This window comes from Psittacula echo, assembly GCF_963264785.1.
Source record: "Psittacula echo genome assembly, chromosome: 10".
In the NCBI taxonomy this organism is placed as follows: Eukaryota; Metazoa; Chordata; class Aves; order Psittaciformes; family Psittacidae; genus Psittacula; species Psittacula echo.
Window position 1 is genome coordinate 859,442 of NC_137741.1, and position 22,030 is coordinate 881,471.

Below are 22,030 nucleotides of genomic sequence, written 5' to 3' on the forward strand. Positions count from 1 at the left end.
CAAACCCTCCGCTCAGGGCAGGCCCTGTGCACCCGGCCCCACCTTGCAGGTGCTGCAGGAGCAGAGCCTTACCATTCTCACCTCCGGGGAGGCGGGTATAGGGAGGGAGCGGAGCCTTGCTGGCTGGCAACGATGGCTGTGGAGGAGAGACCTGTGGAGGAGAACCTGAGTCAGGAGCCAGCAGCCCAGGATAGGCACCCAGCCATGCCAAGGGCGCTGCACTGGGTCACAGCAAAGCTCAGCACAGGGGCTCACGCTGCCCAAAGGTGGTTCCAGCTCCTCCCCAGCCCCCCACGCGGTGCCGCAGTGCAGGGGGAGGCTCTCACCTGTTGCATAGGGCAGGTTGTACTGCGCCGGCAGCAGCGAGTACCCGAGGTGGTGGTGGTGGTGGTGCGTTGAGAGCAGGCGCTGCGATGGTGACGTGCGTGGCCGGTCCGTGCTCCTCTCCCCGCTACCGGCTGCCCCAACGCTGCTGCAGCTCCCGCCGCCCCCCACCACCCCGCAGCCGCCACGGTCCCGCTCCTGAGACGTCTTCTCGCTTATCTGGAGAGGAGAAAGCAGACACATGCTGAGGGCCACCGCCCGCGGCCCCGGGGAGCACTGGACCCATGCCGGGTGATCAAGGCTGCCCCATAGGGTGATATTCCCCCCACCTTCACATAAAGGCTCCCCACAAAGCTGCCCGGAGATGACAGGATGGCTGGTGACAAGCCCAAGAGCAGTGGGCAGGATGAAGGTCTGTTTGAGGGCAGCTCTTTCTGCACCATGTCAAAGCTCTGCCTGCCAGCTAAGCCCAACAGGAGCTCGTGTCCCTACAGTGCCATGGGACGGACGCAGCTCCTGCACCCGCCCACCAGCTCCAGTGCTGAGAACAAGTGTCACCTGGGTGCTGCAGGACCTGGAAGAGCCCTGGTGCTTCCCTGGACTGTCCATCCCAGAGGGGTTGCACTGTGGGATTATTCCACAGTCCCAGGTCTCCTACAGCAGCAAGGATGGCAAAACCCCATGGCAAGCAATGTTGCTTCAGGCTCGCTATCTAGGAAGCACTCGAAGCTCATTAACAGAGATGGGCAAAGCCAGCACCTTCCTGAACCTCACCGTGGGTGATTTGCTCTTGTAGTGGCTGGCATGCTGCTGCAGGATGTCCAGGGCCTTGGACTCTGAGCTGGATTTACAACTCACGCTGGGGCTGGCTCGGGACTTGTCGCTGTCGTCGCTACCAGATGCCTTGCTCCCGTATGGGGAGAAGGAATAGCTGGAGGGTAGGTATGATCCTGGGGGGGAAAAGAGCAGTCAGGGCACGAGAAGTCTTTGGGTGGCACACCGGGAGCATGTGGCTCTGCACACAGGCTACCATGTGCCAGAGGATGTCCCACAGCCGTCCCCTGCTCTGGCAGCACAGGGACAGCCTGGGAAGGGACGTTCCCAGGACATTCCCAGCTCCCTACCTGGGTAATTCTGCATCATGACGGTGGGCATGGCCCGGTAGCTGGGGTGGTTGGGGTCATACGACTGGCTGTAGGAGTAGCCGTGCATGTAGGGGATGTAGGACTGGTGCTGGGTGAGGGGTGAAGAAACAGGGACATGGACGCTGGGCCTGGGGTCCTTCCCCACCATGCGAGCCTCCTCGGTGGGGGTCAGCTTGCATTCGGAGCTGGTGCTCTCCTTCCCATCCTCCTTGGAAGCAGCTTCTTTACTTCGATTTCTTTCTTCCTTCAACTTTCGGTCCCTTTCCTCTTTCCACCGCTCATCCTCCGTCTTGATGTCCGAGTACTTTGCTGGGTACACATAGGTCCACATCCGGGGCTCAGCTTCCTGCAAGAACCAGCCAAGCATCAGGGCAGCTGAATTCCCCAGCGCTGCTGCTCCCAAACCCAGGCTGGATGTGGGGGAGAACAGCAAACCTCACTCCCCTTCCCCAAGCTCTCCTTGGCCCAGTTGTGGCCTCCCAGACCCATCCTTTTGCTGGCCCCACAGAAACCTCATGGAGTCCCATCACAAGCAGAGGACAACACATGTTCTCTGAGGTGATGGCCCCAGCAAACCCCTGCAGCGAAGCCACAGTGAGAGGCTTCTTCCAGTAAGAAGCCCACTGCTGGGCTGGCAGCACCATTACCTGTCTGTACCAGAGCACAGGGTCCACCTCCGCTTGCCGGCCACACTCGGAGCCAGACTTCGTCTCAGCAGCCTCCTTCCCGAGGTGGCTGCTCTCACTCAGCTTCACCTTCAGCCCCTCGCCAACCTGGCTGCTGGGCAGCTTGGACGAGTCCTCCAGCTTGGGGATGATGACGGATTTGGCCATGTCAGGACCCCCCTGCTCCTTGGCCTTGCTCAGACCTGACTTGACGAGGTCAGTGAGGCTTGGGGCTTTGGTCAGCGTTGGGGGCATGGGCGGCTTTTGTTTCCACTCCTCTTTGAGCGCTGCCTCCCTCTCCTTCAGGCCCAGCTCTGCCTTCTTCTCCAGCCCTCGCTGCTGCTGCTCCAGGCTCTGTCGCTGCTTCTGCTGCTCCTCGTACTGCTGGCGGTAGGCAGGGTTGGTGCTCAGCAGGTGAGCGTGGTAGCCCTGCTCGCTGTAGCCGTAGGGGGGCACATAGGCATACTGGTTGTAGTAGAGGGACTGCATGTACATGTTGGGACGCTGCTGGATGACCGAGGGCTGCTGGCTGGAGCTGCTGAGCTCTGCCTTCTTCTCTTCACAACCTTCACTCTTCACTTTCACCTCCAGGTTCTCCTGCTCCTCGTCCTTCTTTAGCTTCAAGGCCTGTGTCTCAGCTGTGGCCTGGCTGCCGGGGTTCAAAGGCCCTGGGCTTGCCTGGGGGTAGCCGGGGGAGTAATAGGTTTCAAAGCCTTGGTAATAGGGAGACTCTTTGCTCTGTGGCTGCGGGGGGAAAAGAGCTTTTTTGGCGCCTTCCTTGACCAGCTGCTCGGGATCTTTCACTTTCACGCTCTCCAGCTTGCCCTCCCCATCCTCTCCAGCATCCGAGATGTCCGAGTAGGCTGGGCTGTTGGTTTTCACTGAGCTGGCCTCTGCTCCGTTCTGGGTGACGACGTGCAGCGGGGTCATGGGTTGGGTTGGGTTGGTGCTCTCCAGCCTGCTGGCACCACCAATGGAGGGGCTTGGGGCATTGTCGCTGAAGCTGTAGATTTTATCGGCCTCGGCCTTGATGCTGGCAAGCCGGCTCTGGTGCGGATCGGAGGAGCCGTTCAGCAGCCCCTCACCTTTCATTCCCAGGTCGCTGGATTCCCCCCGGAAAGGGCTCTTGCCTTCCTCCACCCTGCAAGCTTTGCCTGGGGTCAAAGGGTTTTCTACCTCCTTGGGCTCCTTCTTCTTCTTGTCCTTCTTTTTCTTCTCCTTGGAAGGGGTGAGGGCAGGGTTGACTGCAAAGGGCTCTCCCATCACCGTGGGCTTGGGCTGGATGGGTTTAAGCTGAGGGCTGTTGGGCATGGTCTGGACCACAGTGGTGGCAAGGCCTGTGGAGGAACCAGGGCTGGCTGTGGTGAGGGTGGCTGTCTGGAAAGTGTAAATTGGCTGGGGGGGGATGGCTGGTGCAATGGGTCTGGCAGACTTCAAGCTTTTGGAAAGGATCTTCTCTGACTTAGCACCAGATGCCTTCTTTGACTTGTCCTTATCAACACATCGTTTCTCTAGAGAGTCAAAGTCATCGTTACTCGTCTCATCAGCCACCGAGGGACCATCCTCGGAACCATCATTGGACAGAGCACCCGGGTCAGTATCTCCTTCCCCACCCAGCTTTTTCTTGCAGGCCACCTTGGTGCCGAACTTGCTGGATGGGGAGGGACTGTGGGGCTCCATCAAGCGCACCTTGGGGGTGGCCGAGCGAGCCGGTGAAAGCGAGCCCTTCTGCGAGATGGCGGCACCATTGCAGCTCCCCATGTCTGCGTGCAGGGACTGCTCCTCGCCATACTCGCTGTCCACATCTGCTTCCAGCTTGCTGTCATCGTCCGTGTGTGCGTGGGCCTGATGGTACTTCAGCCCGTTGATGTGCTTGTACTTCTTGTTACAGTTGGGGTGGGGACAGTCAATGAGGATGGGAGAAGGGCAGTTTCGGTCAAGGACAGCCGGCTCCACCTTGACCGCAGCAGGCGGCATGGCTGCCGAGCCCATTGAGTTTGTGCGGATGCGTTTGCTGCCCTTGGAGTCCTCCGAGCTGGAGTTCAGCTCCATGTCGGAGAGGGGTTTGCTCTTCCGCTTGGTGACAGAGGACGGACTGGCCTTCACGTCCTCGGCCGTGCCACCGGGCGGTGTGCGGTGGTCTGAGGAGTTCTGGCTGCCCCGGCGCCCTTTGCTGTTGGCTCCCGCCCGGGTCTTGCTGCTGTTGCTGGTCCCTTTGCTGTCCGAGGCAGCGGCCGTCTCGTTCACAGGCGTGTTGCTGTTGGGGCGCATGCGCTTGCCCCGGCCCCGGCCGTTGCGCATCTCCAGATCACTGGTGGGGGAGTCACAGAACCTATGGCAGGAGGACAAGAAGGTTTTAATGGAGACACAGCGGTGCCGGGCTACACCGTCCCCACTGCGTGGCAGTGACCCCCTTCCTCCCCTCGCTATCAATCCGGCAGGCTCACCCCTGCACTGACCAGTAAAAAAGAACCAGAGGGGTCCATTGCCAAACCCTCAAACTTCTCCAGTCTCCAGGACAAGGCATCCTATGACCACGGGGAACAAACAGCCGTGGGAGCAGCCCGGTTGGGCAAGGAGGAGATGCCAGCCCCCAAAGGCAGCCCCACAAGCACAGGGCAGAGCAGACTGGATGCCAGTGGCTGCGGCTGTTTCCTGCACCTGGGTGATGGGGACTGCTTACCGGGGAGGTGCCCAGTCGTGCTGTGTGCAGTCAAGCAGCGTCCCCACGTACGTCTTGTTCCTCCAGGTGACATTGACCACCAGCATACCTGTAAGGAGAGGAGAGAGGGTCAGGCAGGGCCAGGTGTGACCCCCCAGTGTCCTGCCCTTCCCTGGGCATCAAGGGTAAAGCGGGATCTACCCTTTCAGACCGGCAGGAGGAAGAACTCAGCTGTAGGGCTTGAGGAAGGTGAACAAGGGGTCTTGGGCTCCCTGGTGAGATCCCAGGCCCTAGGCTGAAGGGGCACCGAGATGGGCACTGCAGGCCCTCTCTCGGGACGGCTCTCCCCGGCACCTGCCCAACCTCTCTTCCTTGAGCCACTCAGTGCTCTTCCCTATTTTCATGGGGATGCCAAAACAACTGACTCCCAAAGGGCTGCAGGATTTGGAGGGGCGTGTGTGTGAGGATCCACATTGCTCCACATGCACTCAGGTAGGGTAGGGAAGGCAATCTCTGGGGAGTGAGGGCTGGGTACCCCTGGAGAGAAATGCAGACCGCTCCCAGCAAGGCTGTGCACCCCAGCAAGGAGCAGCAGATCCCCAGTACAGCTCTGACCGGCCATGTGCAGACGCGAACCTCATGGTCTCCCGGAAAAGGCTGTTACTGCCACTAGATGGCAAGCTGAGCCAAGCATCCCCATGCAGTGACTACCGCTGGAAGGAAAACCGAAAGCTGGGGGAACAACCCTCATCCTCCCACTTTGCTTTGGTCCCGCACACACACACCCCACCCCCTGACATCCCCCCCGAGGACACACATCAGCCCTATAGCTCTGCCTGGAGAGCCATCCATCAGGCCACATCGCCTCCCATCACGCAGCAGAGGCACTGCACATTTTGAAAACCCGGTGGGTTCAGCTTTTTCACACCCATTTAAGAGACGCAGCCTGGCTCACACCTGCACTGAGGACACAGACCCCTGGCATCGATTCTTGGAGGTGGAGAATGAGCCGCAGCATCATCCATGGTCCGCAGCATCACTCAGCTTTGTGGATATTTCCACCTGCCATGGACCACTCTGATTACTGCAGAACTGATGTGACCAGGAGCAGAGTCCGCTGTGCTGAGCACATTTATCTGAGCCAGGTAACACTCAGGAGATGGGAAACTCGTTTGCAAGGGTTGATGAGTGCACCAGGATGCACAGCCGAGCAGCCTGGGAGATGGATGGAGCGGAGGGAGCCTGGAGCAGCTGTGCCTGGAGCACCTTTATAAATCTCAGCCCATGCTCCCTGTTGTGCTGTGCCAGCAGGCAGCTGCAGGCTTCGAGGGGATAATATACAGAGACAAGGTCCAACACGTGGGGCTCCTTCAGAAAGAGAAATGAAATGTAGGTTTTCTCTTTCTCCTTCTGAAAAGTGTTGGGTGATCCAACGGGAGCAGGTCATGGGAAGACAGTATCAGCACATGGGCAAGATCTCTAGCCAGCTCATGCTGATGAGGAGAGGCTGGGTCCTGCGTCTGGAGGAAGGTGCTGGGGACCTGCCTCAACAAGAACATGCTCAGGACGTGACGCTGGAGATGACTTTCCCATCGGCAGAATGAACTGCTGGGAGCCCACAGTACCACACAGGGAAAGATTCATGGGAAAGAGGGGATGCTGATCCTAGGCATGCCAAGGAGTGCAACAGGAAGATGGTTTTTACCTCCATTCCTCCTAATGAGGCTTTTCTGGGCAGGTAGAAACCTGTCCCCTTTTTCTTTAAAACCCAGGGAAGGAGCTGGCCACATCCTGTGCCCCAACCCAAACCCACCATTCCCAGGACACCTCCATGGACCTGTTGCAGGATGCTCCCAGGAGGTGCAGAAGGAGCAAGCAGCTGCTGAGGGACCAGCAGCCTTAATCCAGACCCCGTCCAGCTCCCTCTGCTCTCCTTGTTGCACAGCCAGCGCCGGTTCAATCCCTCTTTGACGCTGGCGACATGACGTGCTGCTGGAAGTTAACTGCACAACAAGCCACTGCAGCCTCTCGTGCATCCTGCAGCCAGCATGTGAGATCAGAAAGGACGTGCTGGCATTTTCTTTTTCCCCATCACCACAATCACAGGAGCCAGATGAAAGATGAAGGGGTGAAGCGAGCCAGCACGTAGCATCCCTCCCTTCCCTGCTGGAGCATCAACCCTCCAGCACACACCAGCCTATATTTAACTCGCTGCAACCAATCATACCAAATCCCCTCCTAATCCTCCAACAATAACCCAGGACAATTTAAACCCCGGGGATAGATCCTAAGCAGCTTTTTCCACCCGCGTGTCCCCCTCCCACGGCAGGATGATGAGCAGCATGGGCAGGGCAAGGGCGGGCAGCCAGGAGGCGATGCCCTTGCGTCCCCCAGCCTCAAAGTGCTCATGCACAAAGAGCCAGTGGCGATGTTCTTGCAGAGGAATCCCACTTGGGTAACTCTAGTCCTATCTGGTTTCACAGCAAGGTGACACCCTTGAAGCTCCTAAGCGATTGACAGCATCCAAATCTGGGTGCAAACACTCAGCATCCTGTGCACCGAGCATTCACATCACTGCAGTCATACTCTGGCAGGAAAAATTAACAGTGGGTGGACGGTGCCAGGCTGCTGTCTAGGAGGCAACATATGAGATAATCCTGTAAAAACAGAAAATGAGATGAAGGGAACAGGGGGGAGGCAAAAAAGCACCACCTGGTCCTTGTAGGGTCCCCACATGGGTGCTCGGTAACAGCAGAGCTCAGGCTTGGTAGATGCACCCAGCTGGTGGGGACACAGGATGGACAAGAGCAATGCTGCATGAAGCCCTCCATCCCAACACAGCCCGAAATCACACCAGACTAAGCCTTTCCAACATAGTCCCTGCTAGGGCACAGTTCTCCCATGTTAAGACGCAGGTGATAGTGTCTGCTTGCAGACTAGGGTCATGGGCACCAGGAGCTATGATATCAGGGGAAAATGTGTCCCAGGTCCCTCCAGTCGAGTTTCCCCTCTTTGCAAAGATGTAGCCCCAAAGCCTAGCCAAGAACATCTCCAAACCCTGATGAGAAACCACAGTGCCAAGCACCAACATTGAGCGGGGATGTTCTCAGACCCATGCAGGGCCACTTCATCCCATGGCTCAAAACCACCCAGCCACAATGCTACTGACACATCTCCAGCAAGGCCAGGTCCTCAAGCACCCCAGGGATTGCTAGAGCAGTTGGAGGAGCGTATCCAGCCTTGTGGGGAACAAGGAGATGTTGCTCCTGCGGTTACAGAGGACACTCCACTAGCCTTCCACTAGTTTTGGGGTGCAGAGGATCTCTGCAAGGCAATGGGATGACGACTGGTGGCATTCTCCACTCCAAGGAGAGGTTACTGGAGAGATACGGATTTGATGGATGGTTTGTTAGGAGAATGAGGAATTGGCTGGATGGTCGCATCCAGAGGGTAGTAGTCAATGGCTCAATGTTTGTGCCCAAACTCCACAGCACGTGTCCACCTTTGCTAACACTGCTGATGTGACTATGAGTGAGGTCCTACCACCATGCTGCAAGAGAATGGCACATCCCACTGCAACCCACACAAGCCAGCACCCATGTGGGATTAGGGACTGCAGCTCCCTCTTTGTGGCCCGAAACACCATAGAATCATACAATCAACCAGGTTGGAAAACACCTTAAAGATCATTAAGTCCAACAATCGCCCAGCACTGCCAAGGCCACCACTAACCCATGGCACTGAGGCCTCGTCTCCACGGGGTGTGAACACTTGCAGGGACGGTGACTGCAGCCCTGCCCTGGGCAGCCTGTTCCAATGCCTGAGCACCCTTTGGGGCAGGAATTGTTCCTCAGCTCCATCTAAACCTGCCCTGGCGCAGCTTGAGGCCGGTTCCTCTTGTCCCATCCCTTGTTCCTTGGGAGCAGAGCCCAGCCCCTCCTGGCTCCATCCTCCTCTCAGGCAGTTCCAGGGAGCGATCAGGTCCCCCCTGAGCCTTCTCTTCTCCACACTGAACCCCCCAGGTCCCTCAGCCCTTCCCCATCACACTGTGCTCCAGGCCCTGCACCAGCTCCACTGCCCTTCTCTGGCCCCGCTCCAGCCCCTCAATGTCTCTCCTGTAGTGAGGGTCCAGAACTGAGCACAGGATTTGAGGTGCAGCCTCACCAGTGCCCAGTACAAGGGGACAATCCCTGCCCTGGCCCTGCTGCCACACTGGTGCTGATACAGGCCAGGATGCTGGGGGCTTCTTGGCTGCCTGGGCACAAGCTGTTCATGTTCAGCTCCATCAATTCACACCCCAGGATACCTACAGGATACCTCCAGGATTTTGGGAACCCTTGTGCCTCTGAAGGCTTAGCAGGGTAGGCAGAGCATAGCCACAGCACTAAGCCCCTGCGAGCACCCCAGACATCCATCCTTACACTCCTGGAGAAGGGAGGCAGAGGAATCAAACTCTATTTAGCTCCCGGGAAAGCACGGCAGAGCAGCTTGCAGCTCGAGAGCCTCCTTGTAAACAAGTCCTTTAATCCACGGCTCAGCGGCTAAGGCAGGAGCCCCAGCTGGTATTACCTGGGGCAGCTATAGAGATGGAAGCAAGCAATAGTCCTGTCTGGAGCAGAATATTGCTCACCTATTGATAAAACAGCCTCCGTCCAAAGCTGACAGATGCTTCAGGAGCGATAAGCGGTGCATTAGCTCTCCTCCAGCTCCCCACACTGTCAAGCCAGTAGATATTAGACACGAAGCGTTGGCGCCGGGGGAGCACTGGGGAATGACACATAATAAAGCTGTGCTGCTCTACACCAACAGACCTGCAGCACTGTGCTTGGGGGTTCGCAGCCTCCCACCCGTCCGTGAAACAGGAGGAGGGTGTGAGGCAGGAGCCCGAAACACCAGCAACCCCCATGGCACCAGAGGCACTGAGAGGTGCTGGAGGATGCTCCCACCAGTGCGAGGTGCTGGACGATGTGAAGAGAGTGGTCACAGCCGCGCTGGCACGGCTTTAGGAGGCTTTGCATCAGCTCAGCCACTCTGGAGGGGATTTACAACCCCTCATTAATTTGGGAAAGGCCATTAAAGCCAACGAGAAATCCATATTCCCACTCCTCACCCTTGCTGCATTAGCCTTAAAAACTCACCTCCTGTTTCTGGGTTCAAGCACACACAGCGAAGAAGAGTGGAACATGCTGCAGGAGACAGTTTGAAGCCCCATAACCTACCCATAAGCAGTGCAATCTTAGCACATTCAGCTTTTAAAACATTCCCAGAGGCAAAGAGCAAACAGAGGCGCAACTGAAGGCTGTGGGTAATGGCCAGGCAGCACGTTCAACCTGCAAGGCTATCAAATTTGGGGTCAAGCATCCTCACGGTTATGATAAAACCTTCCAGTCTCTGCTCTCACCTTCCAATCCTTCCCCATCCTCTCCCAGTCTACTGCATCTCTCCTGCTCCAAGCAAAGACATGTCCATGCTGGCCCCTGCAGATCCCAAGGACGCTCCATCAGACTTCCAAGAGATGTTTGCAGAAGGGCAATCCAAACGCCTTGAGTGCACAAAGGTCACCACGGGTGACCCACTGCCACAGCTCCAGCATGGAGCTGGAGGAAGGGGTACAGAGAGTTGTTGCTGTTTTCTTGGTGCTGCTACCCCATGATCCTTGCTGCTGGAAGGTTTTGTGTGTCAGATGACAGCTTGTTTCAGCGGCACAGAGCACCAGTGTGGTGCTGGGACCTGCTCCATTCACCACAAGCAGAGGTGAGGAGATGATGTGCTCTGAGCCAGGTGACACCAGCTCCACTGAGGGGGATGGAGGAGACCTAGCAGCTAATGAGGCAGGAACAGAGCAATCCTTTCCGTTGTCATTAGAGCAGTTCATAGTTCCTGCAGAACGAAATCACACCCAACAGAATGAGGGGAACTACTGAGACAGCTGCTTCTCACCAAAGGTGTTTCCATAACACATCCCTGCACAAGATGGGCTTGGCAAAGGGACAGTGTCACCAGCACGGCTGCCAGACAGCGTGTACGACCGGTGCCACCACCAGCAAGAACACACGTCGGCCCAACACCAACCTGGAGCAGTGGTGGAGACACACCAAAAGCCCAGAGATACTTGGTGGTGGGAGCCCACCAGCATGCCTCTGGTGGCAATCACGATCTTGCAGCATGCTTTCTAGTGGGGAGAGGACAAAGCTGGTATTCAAGGCAGGAGGGACATCATGGAGCTCCTCAGAGCTTCATGCCCCTATCTCAGTTGGGTCAGCTTCAGCTTGTCCTTCCGAGGTTGCTCCAGCATTGCCTAAACCTGCCTAAGGGCTCCTAAAGCCAGAGCTTTAGCAGCCTTTCTCCTGAATTTTTCAGCCCCATGGCAAACACAAAAGCCATTTTCTACCAAAAAGGAGCTCTGGTCAAAGAACTACATTGTCTTCCTCTCCCCAACCCCTTCCAGAGGCCTTCAAGGCAGGAAGACACCTCCAACAAACCATAGGCTTCTTTGGGGCACACAACCTGGTGAACAGCAACTGCCTGAGCCCAAATAACCTTTTGTCAGTGTACTCCAGTGGATTCAGGGATGTCACCCCTGGGGAGAAAGCAGTTGAGCCAGCAAGCTCCTCTCCGCCACTGGAAAGGATCCTTGGTGCAAGCCAAGAGCTGCTCCTGATGCTCTGGGTTCTTCCTGAGCAGTCCAGCAAGGCTGCAGCATCACAAGCAGCACTGTGAGAGATGGATCTCCCTGGAAATCTTTGGGATAGTCTCCAGGCACACTGCTGTGCTCACACGTGCTGAAGGCACCTCATTTGACTTCACAGACATGCCCTTGGTGTAGCTTTCTCCTCCTGTATCCTTCAGGAGATGCTTGCTGCATCTCTATACATTTCACAAGCTCCAGCCTTGGAAAGCAGGTCCAGCATCTCCTTGGCATTGCCATTTACCCTCACCATTAAAACCAGAAAGGCAGGAGAGAGATGACAAGCAGGAAAACAGTATGGCTTCACCCTGACTTTTCACTCAAGGACAAGAAATGCCACTACAACAAAAGCCAATGCTCACAGTGGACCAGAAGTGACAAAAGGCAGCACCAGGGTTTGTCCTGAAAGGCTGGCCATGAAAGTCATTGTTCTCAGAGGTGGCAACCAAGCAGCAGCCGTCAGAGAAGGATCTTTGCATGTATTGCAGCAGACTAAGAATAGGCAGGCTGTGCGAAAGGGCAGGGAGCCTCCAGGGCCTGTGGGAGAGAGGGGTAATGCCAATGGACAAGCAGATGGGCCACAGAACTTCACTGTGGGGTGAGATGCAGCAGAAAAGAGAGGAGAAACCAGAACAGCTCCCTTGTAATCGCCTCTCAACCAGGAACTGGCCATGGGTGCTCTCTGCCTCAGGGATGCTGTGTTCATCCCTCCTTGCATGGCCATGTGGGCTCCTCTGCCCATCACGAGCATCTTGCAGAATCACAGAATAGTTTGGGTTGGAAAGGTAAGGTCACCCAGCTCCAACCCCCTGCCATGGGCAGGGACACCTCACACTAGACCACATCACCCAAGGCTCTGGTCTAACCTGACACTGAACACTGCCAGGGATGGAGCCCCCACAAACCTTTGAATGCAGCCCCAGAAGCAGGGGGTGGTGATGCCCTAGTACTCAGCCCAGATGTGCCTCAGTTTCCCTAACCAAAGGCACTGCGTCAGGCACTAACCAAAAGGCTCTGCAGACACAGAACAAGCAGTGCCCATGTGCTGGCAGCTCAGCAGACTTCCTGCAGGTTTCCTCCAAGCATATCCCGCCCGCAGACACCCCAGCCCTGGGGTACGCAGAGCAGAGCTCCTGAACACTCCTGCTTTTGCTTCCTTATCCCCACCAGCAAGCAGAGCCCGAAGATGAGGATCCTCGGGCCCAATTTTACAACGTGTGGCATCCTTCTGCCTTGGAGCAGCAGAGAAAACCCAACACTTAGCAGCTCCCAGCTGCCTCATTCCAGACAAGTTTTTCCATACAGAATGGACAGTGAAGCAGAGAGGGCAGAGGAGTGTGGATGTCCCCATTTCCAACCTAGCACGTTCCAGCCTGCTCCAGCATGATCCATGCACTCCCCTCTTCCTAGATAGCTTAAATTACGATGCTTTTCCTAATGGGAATGACTTCAGTGCTCACCATCCCCACATCAAGGGCCATCACAGCACTTGGCCCTGCACCAACCACCATTTCAAAACCTATTTCCCAGTGGGGAGAAAAAAAAGGCAAACTGGGACCATCCCCAGCTTCCCAGAGCACATGACAAGAAGGGAATCCCTCTGGTAGCAGCTCCTGGGAGTGCAGGTTTCAGTTCAGCTTCCGTCAAAGGTAACAAAGACAATTGCAGGGAGCAGCAGCCGGTGAGCAAAGGCCAACAACAGCTTCATTCTCTGCATGCCACAGTGATGGAAGAGTAGGAGCAGATGTCCAAGAGGAGCTCTTGGATACCCAACTGAGACGAACTTCCACACCACTGCTCTTTCTCACCTGTGTGCTTCTGGGCTCTCTTTCTGCTTCCAGCCCGAGCTGAAGTCAGACACAAGTATGAGGAGTTTCCCCCAGGCCTTCAGAAGCAGAAACCTCCAGCATCCCAACAAGACCGGAGGGAAGGCCAGGTTCCAGCACTCGCCGTGGTCCACTGAGCCACCTATTCATCCCTGCATTACTTGGCAGAGCCCCAACAGCAACAAAAACCCATCAAAGGCCCTGAGAAAGCAAAGCAAGCTGTGCACAGATGAGACGAGCTCCAGCGGAAAACAAGACTGGATTGGCTTGGCACGAGAGGCGAGAGCCTGATCTCCCGCCGAGTCCATTTGAGAGCTCCGCTGGGGTGTTTTAATCCAGCGGGAGATTGCTGCTGCCTCCCAGGGTTTGAGCGGGTTTGTGACAGACCTGTGGGTTGCCAAGCAGAACTGAAGTCAACTCCGATGAGTTCCCGTGCAGGCTGGCACAGCTCCCCTGCTGGCACCTCCAGAACAAGTCAGCTCTCGCAGGAAGGCAGAGAAATGGCAGCTTAGATCTTTCACCCAATGTCTGGGCAAGGGGGCAACGCAATGCGCGGTCTGACGCAAGTTTTGGCCCATTACTCCCTTTGCTGGACAGATTAAGGGCTGCTCCCACACAGCTCCTCTGTCCTGGCCACCTCGACAGCAGATGGAAAGCCCAGGCTGTGCCAACAAGCAACAGAGCAGGGACACAGGAAGGAAGGGATTGCCATAACTCCATAATGATACTGTAGGAGAGCAAAAGCTCTCCGGGGACACTTACCATCCTCTGTCTCTTGCCAGACGATGCCCTCCAGGTTGACGCTGGTCCCAGGCTCGCAGGGGCCCAGGCACTCGGGCTCGGTGGCCAGGGCCACGTCGCAGGTGTTCACTCCCACCGAGCGTGTGCGTACCATGATCTGCTCACAAGGCGATGAGATGTCATTGTTGACAACGGGGACAAGGAGGTGCAAGGGCAGCACCGCAGGCGTGGAGACTGGAGACTCCATCTGTGGGGAAGGAGAAACATGCCGGTCACTGCTGGGAATATGGGAAGGAGAACAAGTACCAACAAGCACCTACATTCCTGGAGAACCTCAAGCCCAGGCTGCCACCTTCCCAGTGCCTGTGCCAGCAGGTAGTTCAAGTCCCACACCCCATCACAGGACAAGGATCTCGAAGGTTTCTCCCATCCTGGCATGCCCATACACACGTAACCCTAAAGAGCAGGCACTTTGTAGTCACACAGATCACACCCAAAAGTCTCTCCGCAGGAGATATCTGCTTTCCTGCTTCAAAGAGTTTGTGCCAAGTTCTTTTGCCAGAGTAATCATCCCCAGTGAGGATGCCTCTGGCTACTGCTCAGATGTTAATGCAGTCAATGACTTTGGACCTGATGGCTCATTAGGAAAAAAAACAACTGGCAGGACAGGACCAACGAGGAGCAGCCTCCCGCCAGCACCCATCAAAACCAACACCCTCCTCCTCCCAACCCCAACCTGGGACCACCTGAAGATGCAGATGTTCAGATCACATCCCTCTTCTCTGCATAAGCATCCAATTCAGAGCCTGATCCGGCAGACGGCAAAGGCCAGTGCGTCAGTCATCGAGCTCTCCTTGTGCATGGAAATCATATCTCACAGCCAGAGCTGGGCTTGGAAAGCCAACAAGCCAACATGCCAAGTGAAATCATGGCCAAGTCACCCTGCTGCTGACAAGCCAAAGTCCTTGGCCACACTGCCACGCTAGCAGATTGCAGCAGTGTTGGGAGAAGGATGGCTGATGGGCTGATTTTGCTGCTGGCCAAGGGAAGGGTAGGGTGGAGACCTTCCTGTCCTTCAGGGTTCATCAGCCAAGCCAGCTGCAGGCAGTCATCCCCTCGCCATGGTTCATGAGGATGTGCAGCAGTTCTGGGGCTAGCTGCTCTTCCTCTGCTCAGACCTCCTCTCTTTATGGTTTATGATCTTGTTAAGACACCAAGGAACCTCAGAAGAAAAGCAGACTGAGGAAACTAACCAAATCATCAGCGAGTGCTGACCTGGGTTTTGGTTTCAAGCAGGGGAAGATCCCTCTAGAGCATCCAGCACTGCAGCAAGAGATGTCCTCCTAAGTCCCTGCTGAGGAGAGATGATTATAACCCTGGAGAGGCCAAGCTTCCTGGTCACCAAGGGTGGACACAGACACCAGTCCACAACCACATTCAACTTCGCTGCCGGCTCTCCTTGGCCAACGATGCTGACAGCCACCACACAGTCAGATTCCCACCCTGAACTGGCATCCTGCTCCTGATAAGCTGCCAAACTCATCTGCTCCCTCTCTAGCTCACCTGCCTCCATCCTTCAGCAGGATGATAAGCTGCAGTGACGTTCTTTTGAAGGGGCTAAAGCAAACAAATTGCTCATCAATGCCACCTTCTGCAAGCCAAAAGCAAGGCTCCAGCAATGAAATAGCTGAAGAGGAAGCAGTAGGGCTGCCTGGCGCTGGTGGGAGCATACAGAGCCTGGGCAGTGATGGGGAGCTCCCTGTCACCGCAGGAGCAGCAGCTCCAAGGACCTGCAGGTTTGAAGCCATTCAGCTTCCTCCCACTTTGCAACAGAAAGCCCAGCACAGCACAGGAGTGTTTAATTACAGTTCCAGCTCTGCTAATTATCGCCTGGTCACATTCCTAATCTGCATTATGCCATGGTGCATAATAAGCAGCTCGCTGAGATCTCGCTAATAAGCGAGGCGGCTTGAGAGGATTTCATATTTCACTTTGCACTGGAACAAACAGAGCCTCATTCAGCAGCCATGGGGACACCAGGCAGCTCCTGCTCCCTTGCCTGAAGCTCAAGAGCAATATAAAAGGGCCCAGGGTGGCTCTCCAAGGTGAGGAGAGAACAGAGCTGCCTCACAGGGACACATCCGAAAAGAGCCGAAAGCCACACTGGAGGAAGAGACAAATGCATCAATCCCTGAATTCATCCCTCCCTGCATGTGTCTTATCTCCCAGTGCCACGGCTTTTCATCCTCCTGCTTTATCGAGCAAGGTCAGGAGATTCACCCACTGGTGGCTGCAGGAGGGCTGGGGGGAGCTGAGGCAGCCTGGGCCTCACCATGAGCAGGCATCCAGCTCCCTCTGCCAGGCCAGCAGCCAAGGGTGTCGCTGGCACCGGGGCGCTGGGCAGCATTCATACCCTCAAGCAGCAGCCCTCACATCTCCTCCAGCTAGCAAGGCTGGGCTGCCATCTCCAGCTCCCCAAAGCAAGCCCTGCACCCTCTTGGCTTTCAGCTCCAACGCACACCACCCCCTGAGCAAAGCACTTAACGCTGCTGGGCCCTAAATCCCCTTTGCAGAAGGAGAATTTCTTTCTCTTCCCTTGCCAGGTAGGCTCTAAGATGAAAAGCTGGCGAGTGCAAACGCGGCTGCTACATGCTCAATGCTGGAGAGAACTTGGTTTGCCTCCAGCAACCCCTCTGCAAGAGCTACATGGGGTGAAGCTTCCCCGTACCGGCGCTGGCCGTCCGCATCCGCCTGCCACTGCCTCCCCTAATGAAAGCCCTTTGTGTTCCTTGCGGAGCCTTTCCCATCACGAGGAACGTGCTTTCACCACTGCCGAAGACAGAAGTGGAATGGAGCCAAGCCCAGGCAGCGGCGGCGGCCAGCACAAGCGCTACTTGATGGGGGAAAAGCAAATCCACCAGCACCCGGGGAGTGCCAGTCCAGGGGCATTACCCTCTGGGTGGGGGATTAAAACCTACCCCTCGACACAACCCACACTCCAAGGTGGGACGGGGTCCCATGGGAAGGGAAGCACAGCAGCCAGTGCCAGCGTGGAGGGATGCACACAAAGCAGCTCCTGCCATCTTAGAGCGGTGCCAGAGCAGCTTCGTTAGCATCAGTCACCATTAAGGGACTCCACAGCAGCAATTAGCTAACGGGAGAAAGAGAAGAGGGCACAGCAAAAATAAAACCACCATATTAATATTGATGCCAACCCCCAAACCACCTAGAGCACCCACTCCCGTTTATTTGCTTTGCTCCCAATAATCAAAGTCAACCAGGCAAGAAAAGTGCATTTTTGAGCAATAAAAGCCAACAAGGGTGCCAAAAACCCAGCGAAGAACAACCAGCACAGATATCTGTGCTGCATCTGCAAGGACAGAGAGAGTGTGAATAACACCGTGGTGTAGGGCACGCACAGAACTACACCCTGCTTGTCAGCAAGGACCTTGCAGTGGTCAGCATTGAGATCACTGATGCATCTGAGACAGTGCTTGGCTTCCAGCGCATGTCCACATCAACAAGCTACACAGCACAGAGGCCCATTTTTCTTATCTAGAAGAGTCCTTCAACTCCTGCAGATGGAGACAACAAAAGAGAGGGGGAGCCTCAGTACTGGTCACAGACTCCCAGCTGCCCTGTGTCAGGAGTCAAAACATGCACCAAAACTGTTCCATCACAGTAGAAAACACAGCACTGCACCAGCTACTAAGAAAGAGAAAAATAACTGTTACAGCTGAACCCAGGACTTGCATTGCTCAAGGCTGCAGCCCAAACCTCCCACACTACTGCATGGCTCAGCCCAGTGTTCGGGAGCTTTGATATCCTGGGAGCTCTTGTCCTGCTCCATCACCACATCCCCAACAGCTTTGCTTTTTCAGAGCAGGACCTGGGAACATGAACTTCCAGCTCCTTGAAGAAAGGTAATTAGTGAGCAGATCCATCCAGTGATGAACATCTTTGGTGGGCATCTTCAAACCTCAGAACTGCAGCACCCGAGGTGTCCCTCCCCCATCACCAGTGACCTCAGTGAGGATTTCGAAGAGGAACCAGAATCTTCTCCAGCCTGACCCCCAAAGCCCGGTATGCAGGGACTGGAGAGACATCAGTGCCCACCACGCCAGTGGTTCAGTCTCGAATCTACCTGTAAACATTACTCAGTACTCTCCAATAGACTCACCCAGAGCTCCCAGTCACATCCCCCAGGAACAACATCCCAATACGCCGGAAGCACACAACCCCAGCAAGTGAGGAGGAGGCTCCAGGAGACACCCTCCCCGAATAGCACATGTATCCATAAACCCTGACTGATTGCTGCATGGATTTTTCTGGACCACAGCAAGAAAACAGTCAACGAGAGCTTCCAACAAAACCCCACATGCAGGGAAACAGTGGCAGCACAAGCAGGAGGTAAAGGATGGAGCCAGGAGCATGGTTTGGGGCAGCAATTCCAACACTGTTGCCCATTGCTCTCCCCTCTCTCTCACTGGAGGTTGAGGCTGCTGACATCAAGATGTAAACCCAGAAGTTTGTTTAAGAACAAAGGTTCCCTTCCCTGGAAAGATGCCAGCTTAAATAAACAGCCAGTTACTTCTACAGACCATGGACACATGGGGAGGACCCTGCTGGGGAAGTCTGCCCTGGCCACACGTAAGCAGGCCACAAGAACCAAAGCCTGAACAAGGACTTCTGCAAGAAGCTCACATCCCACTGCTGAAAACAGACCTGGTCATGGTTAACGAGCACATCAGGGTACAAGGTACAACCTCCCACCACGCCAGTGACGAGGAACTGATCTAAACACCCAGGTGATCCAAGCAGTTGTATCAACCCTGGCCACACTGCTGGGTAAATGTAAGTATCACCCAGCATGACCTCCAACGAGCCGCTTCTGCTCCCCAGCAGAGAAGGGAATAAAATCCCTGCGTGAACACAACCAGTCTTATCTCAGTGCTTGCAGTGTTTCAAGATCAAGAGGAGGCAGACACCACAGAGGCACAGTCTTGCATATTACTGCATCTTCAATAAAGCCAGGAATAGTATCCAAGACAGACGTGTTGGCACCAAGTCACCTGCTCCAACCACTTACAAGACTATCAGATCTTCTCCAAGAAGGTAAAAATACCCTGAAAGGTGTCTCCATTAGGAGAGAGGTAGCGAAGAGCAGTGACAAAAGGGGACAGTTGACACGACTGAGAAACATGGAAAAAGAAAATCCAAGCTGGGACCTCTGTGCATTGGTCCAGACCAATGCTCGCCTCCTGTATGAATTAAAACATGAAGCAGCTGGGTTGGTGATGAAAAGGGGAAAGATCCAATGCAGAGATGCACTAGAGATGTGTCTGACTCAAGGGAGGGCAGAGATGGTTGGAAGCATAGAGCCTGACCACAGACGGCTGCAAGCATCCTTCGTGTTGACCAACACAGCCTTTGGCCCCTTCTTCTTTGGTCCCACGCAGGGGCTGCTTCTGGCCACCGGAGTCATCCTCACCTCCAGCAGTGCTGCCTGAGCAGGAAGCCTCAAATGACAGCAAGCAACTTCCCACTGGGACCCTAGTGTCTCACATTCAGCCCCCAATACTGTGCCCATGCTACTGTCAACATGGCCAGCACCACACTAAGCATGGCTTCTGCATCCAGCTGACACCAGCCACGTGTCCCTCAAGCAAGGATGCTGAGCGGAACAACCACCATGGGGCAAAGTCTTACATTTATTTATTTTCTTTCCTCCAAACCCAACAAGATAACCACAAACCTCTACCCAAGCAGAAACAGGAGACACAGCAGATGCATTTCCTGAGGACCTTCTCAAACACCAGTGCAGCCCTCCCTTCATGGATACTCGGGTCATCTTCTTGCTTTCTGGGCTGGAGGCCATGATCTGTTCCCCAGGAACTGGCTCCTCAGCACAGTCCCAGTGCTGCACCCAACCTTCTTGCAGAAGACAGCTCTTCAAGTCCCTGGACCCCTCAGCTCATGATGCATTCATCAGCTGTCATTTCCTGGCCACTGCAAAGCAACCAGCCCCATCTTCCTTTTTGGTCTGCTCCCACTAAAAGACCTTCACACATGCAGATCAGAAGCAAGAGGACCAACACCACGACAACAGTGAGGCAGATGCATTTTCTGCTTTGGACCACGTGAAATTCCTGCCTAAATCCGAGCAGCACTCAAACAGCCACCATTAATACCAGCACTTCTTGACCAGCACATTAGAGCAGCCAAAAGAGCAACATGAAAGGTTTCACGAGTGCCTCGGAGCATCAATCTGCCAGAAGGAGGATATAAATCCAAGAGGCCTTTCACAAACCACTTGCTGTGTGTGATGCAGCTCCAGCCACTGTTAAAAGCCCGCTGATAACCACTGGCTACATAAAACCAGGACACAGAGGTTGTGAACAGCCCAGCTAGAGACAACCCTGAAACAGCAATCCGCTGAGACATGAAGGAAATCACGTGAAAAAGCAGCATCTTTGTGGCAAGTTGCTTTAACCCTGCCAACTCCTTGGTGGACAATGAGACCTATGGGGTCTGTCTCACCCTACATTGGGATCCTGAGCACCAGGGCCACAGGTTCATCTGGTAAAGACCATCCAAGCAGCTCTAGGGATGAGGAACACATGACAGAGCTTGCCACCAACATTTAGGCAAATCAACAGGTCTGTCCTGCACTCAGTGTGGGTAATCCTGTAACTCCCAGGAGGCTATAAAGCAAGCAGTTAACCTCTGGTTTTAGGGAGAAGGATATCAGGCTTGAACTGAAGTTCCTACTGCAAGCATTACCATGCCATGCCAGGTATGAGCCCTAGACAGCAGGTTTCATTGCAGTTAGAGGTCCCCATGCAAACACTCAGGTCCAGATTCTTCTTAGAGGATACCCAACTCCTCTACCATGTAGCGCCATGGTTTCGTGGTGCACTTGGCACTCCTGGGGTAAAGGTTGGCCTTGACAATCTTAAAGGTCACAGCTCCTCCTGCTTGGTTCAACTATTTCTTCATTTTTTCACCTCATTTTTCTCCACCTCTCTCTTGCAAGTCTAAACCTCCACCACCCAGAGGCTGGGGCTGCCGGGCCTGCAGCAACAGCAGCAGGGCATGGCCACATGAGCACACACCCCTACGTGCAGCCTCAGAGCACTCAGAATTAAATCATGTCATTCATTAATCATGTCCATCCAGGCACAGTGTTCTGCACAAAGTTCTTATATTTGGGAAGCTGCATTACAGAAGTCAACCAGAGAAGAGACAGCTCAGGATTTACTAACAATCTCAGTATAAAATTGGACTCTAGCAGAAGGGAGGAGATGGATTCAAGACTTGCAGTAGAAATGAGCTGGGCTCACACTACCTCAGCTAGGATGGGTTGCTCTGCTTCTGGGTACACAGGGACCACCTTTCTCCCCACCACCCCAGTACCCAGAGCAACTGCACTGCTAGCACTAACTCCTAGGTGAGAAGGGACAAAGCCCAGCCCACAAGCCACTGCAACCACTCATCTGTTGCTGCCGAGACAAAGTACCCATGACGGGCAACACAACCAACATGCAAGATGTGGTTTTATTACACCACTAAGAAACCAACTTTTACACCTGGTAAAGAGCAACAGATAATGCAAAAAAGGCCCTTGTGTTTTCACAGAAGGTCCTCGGAAGGACCTTTTAGGTGGAAGATGGGCTTGACTTGCAGTTGTTTTCATCAGCCAAGCTGTACATGGGACAGCTGTACCTTCCACAACAGCCAGAACTACAGCATCGTTTGCATCTCCCAACATCCAAGGGCTGCAATTGGATCCAAGAGCATCAGTCACACTTGGAGTCACTATGCAAGAAAAGCCGTGGGGATACAGAGTTACAGACATACATACATCAGTTGAGCATTATTCCATGGTGGTCCTTGCAATGATTCAGAAGGGGATTATCTCCATGATGACATCTTTGCATCCCAGACTGGTTTGGATTGGAAGGGACCTTAAAGCTCAT

The 22,030-nt window shown here is 54.9% G+C and overlaps 1 protein-coding gene across 3 annotated transcripts in view; it reads right to left on the reverse strand.

Moving 5' to 3' along the window:
• The window catches only part of ZNF609 (zinc finger protein 609), a 69,392-nt gene that overhangs the window by 2,261 nt on the left and 45,101 nt on the right, over positions 1 to 22,030 (reverse strand). For 2 of the 3 annotated variants that reach the window (XM_080626056.1, XM_080626055.1), the window contains exons 3-9: positions 14,073 to 14,298; positions 4,818 to 4,905; positions 2,117 to 4,466; positions 1,449 to 1,815; positions 1,099 to 1,274; positions 327 to 543; positions 82 to 151 (exon numbers count right to left, since the gene is read on the reverse strand). In XM_080626056.1, coding sequence (XP_080482182.1) covers positions 82 to 151; positions 327 to 543; positions 1,099 to 1,274; positions 1,449 to 1,815; positions 2,117 to 4,466; positions 4,818 to 4,905; positions 14,073 to 14,298 — 3,494 coding nt within the window. Of the gene's footprint in view, positions 1 to 72; positions 152 to 326; positions 544 to 1,098; positions 1,275 to 1,448; positions 1,816 to 2,116; positions 4,467 to 4,817; positions 4,906 to 14,072; positions 14,299 to 22,030 lie in introns of all 3 variants that reach the window. The other variant, XM_080626057.1, reaches the window with a different exon arrangement.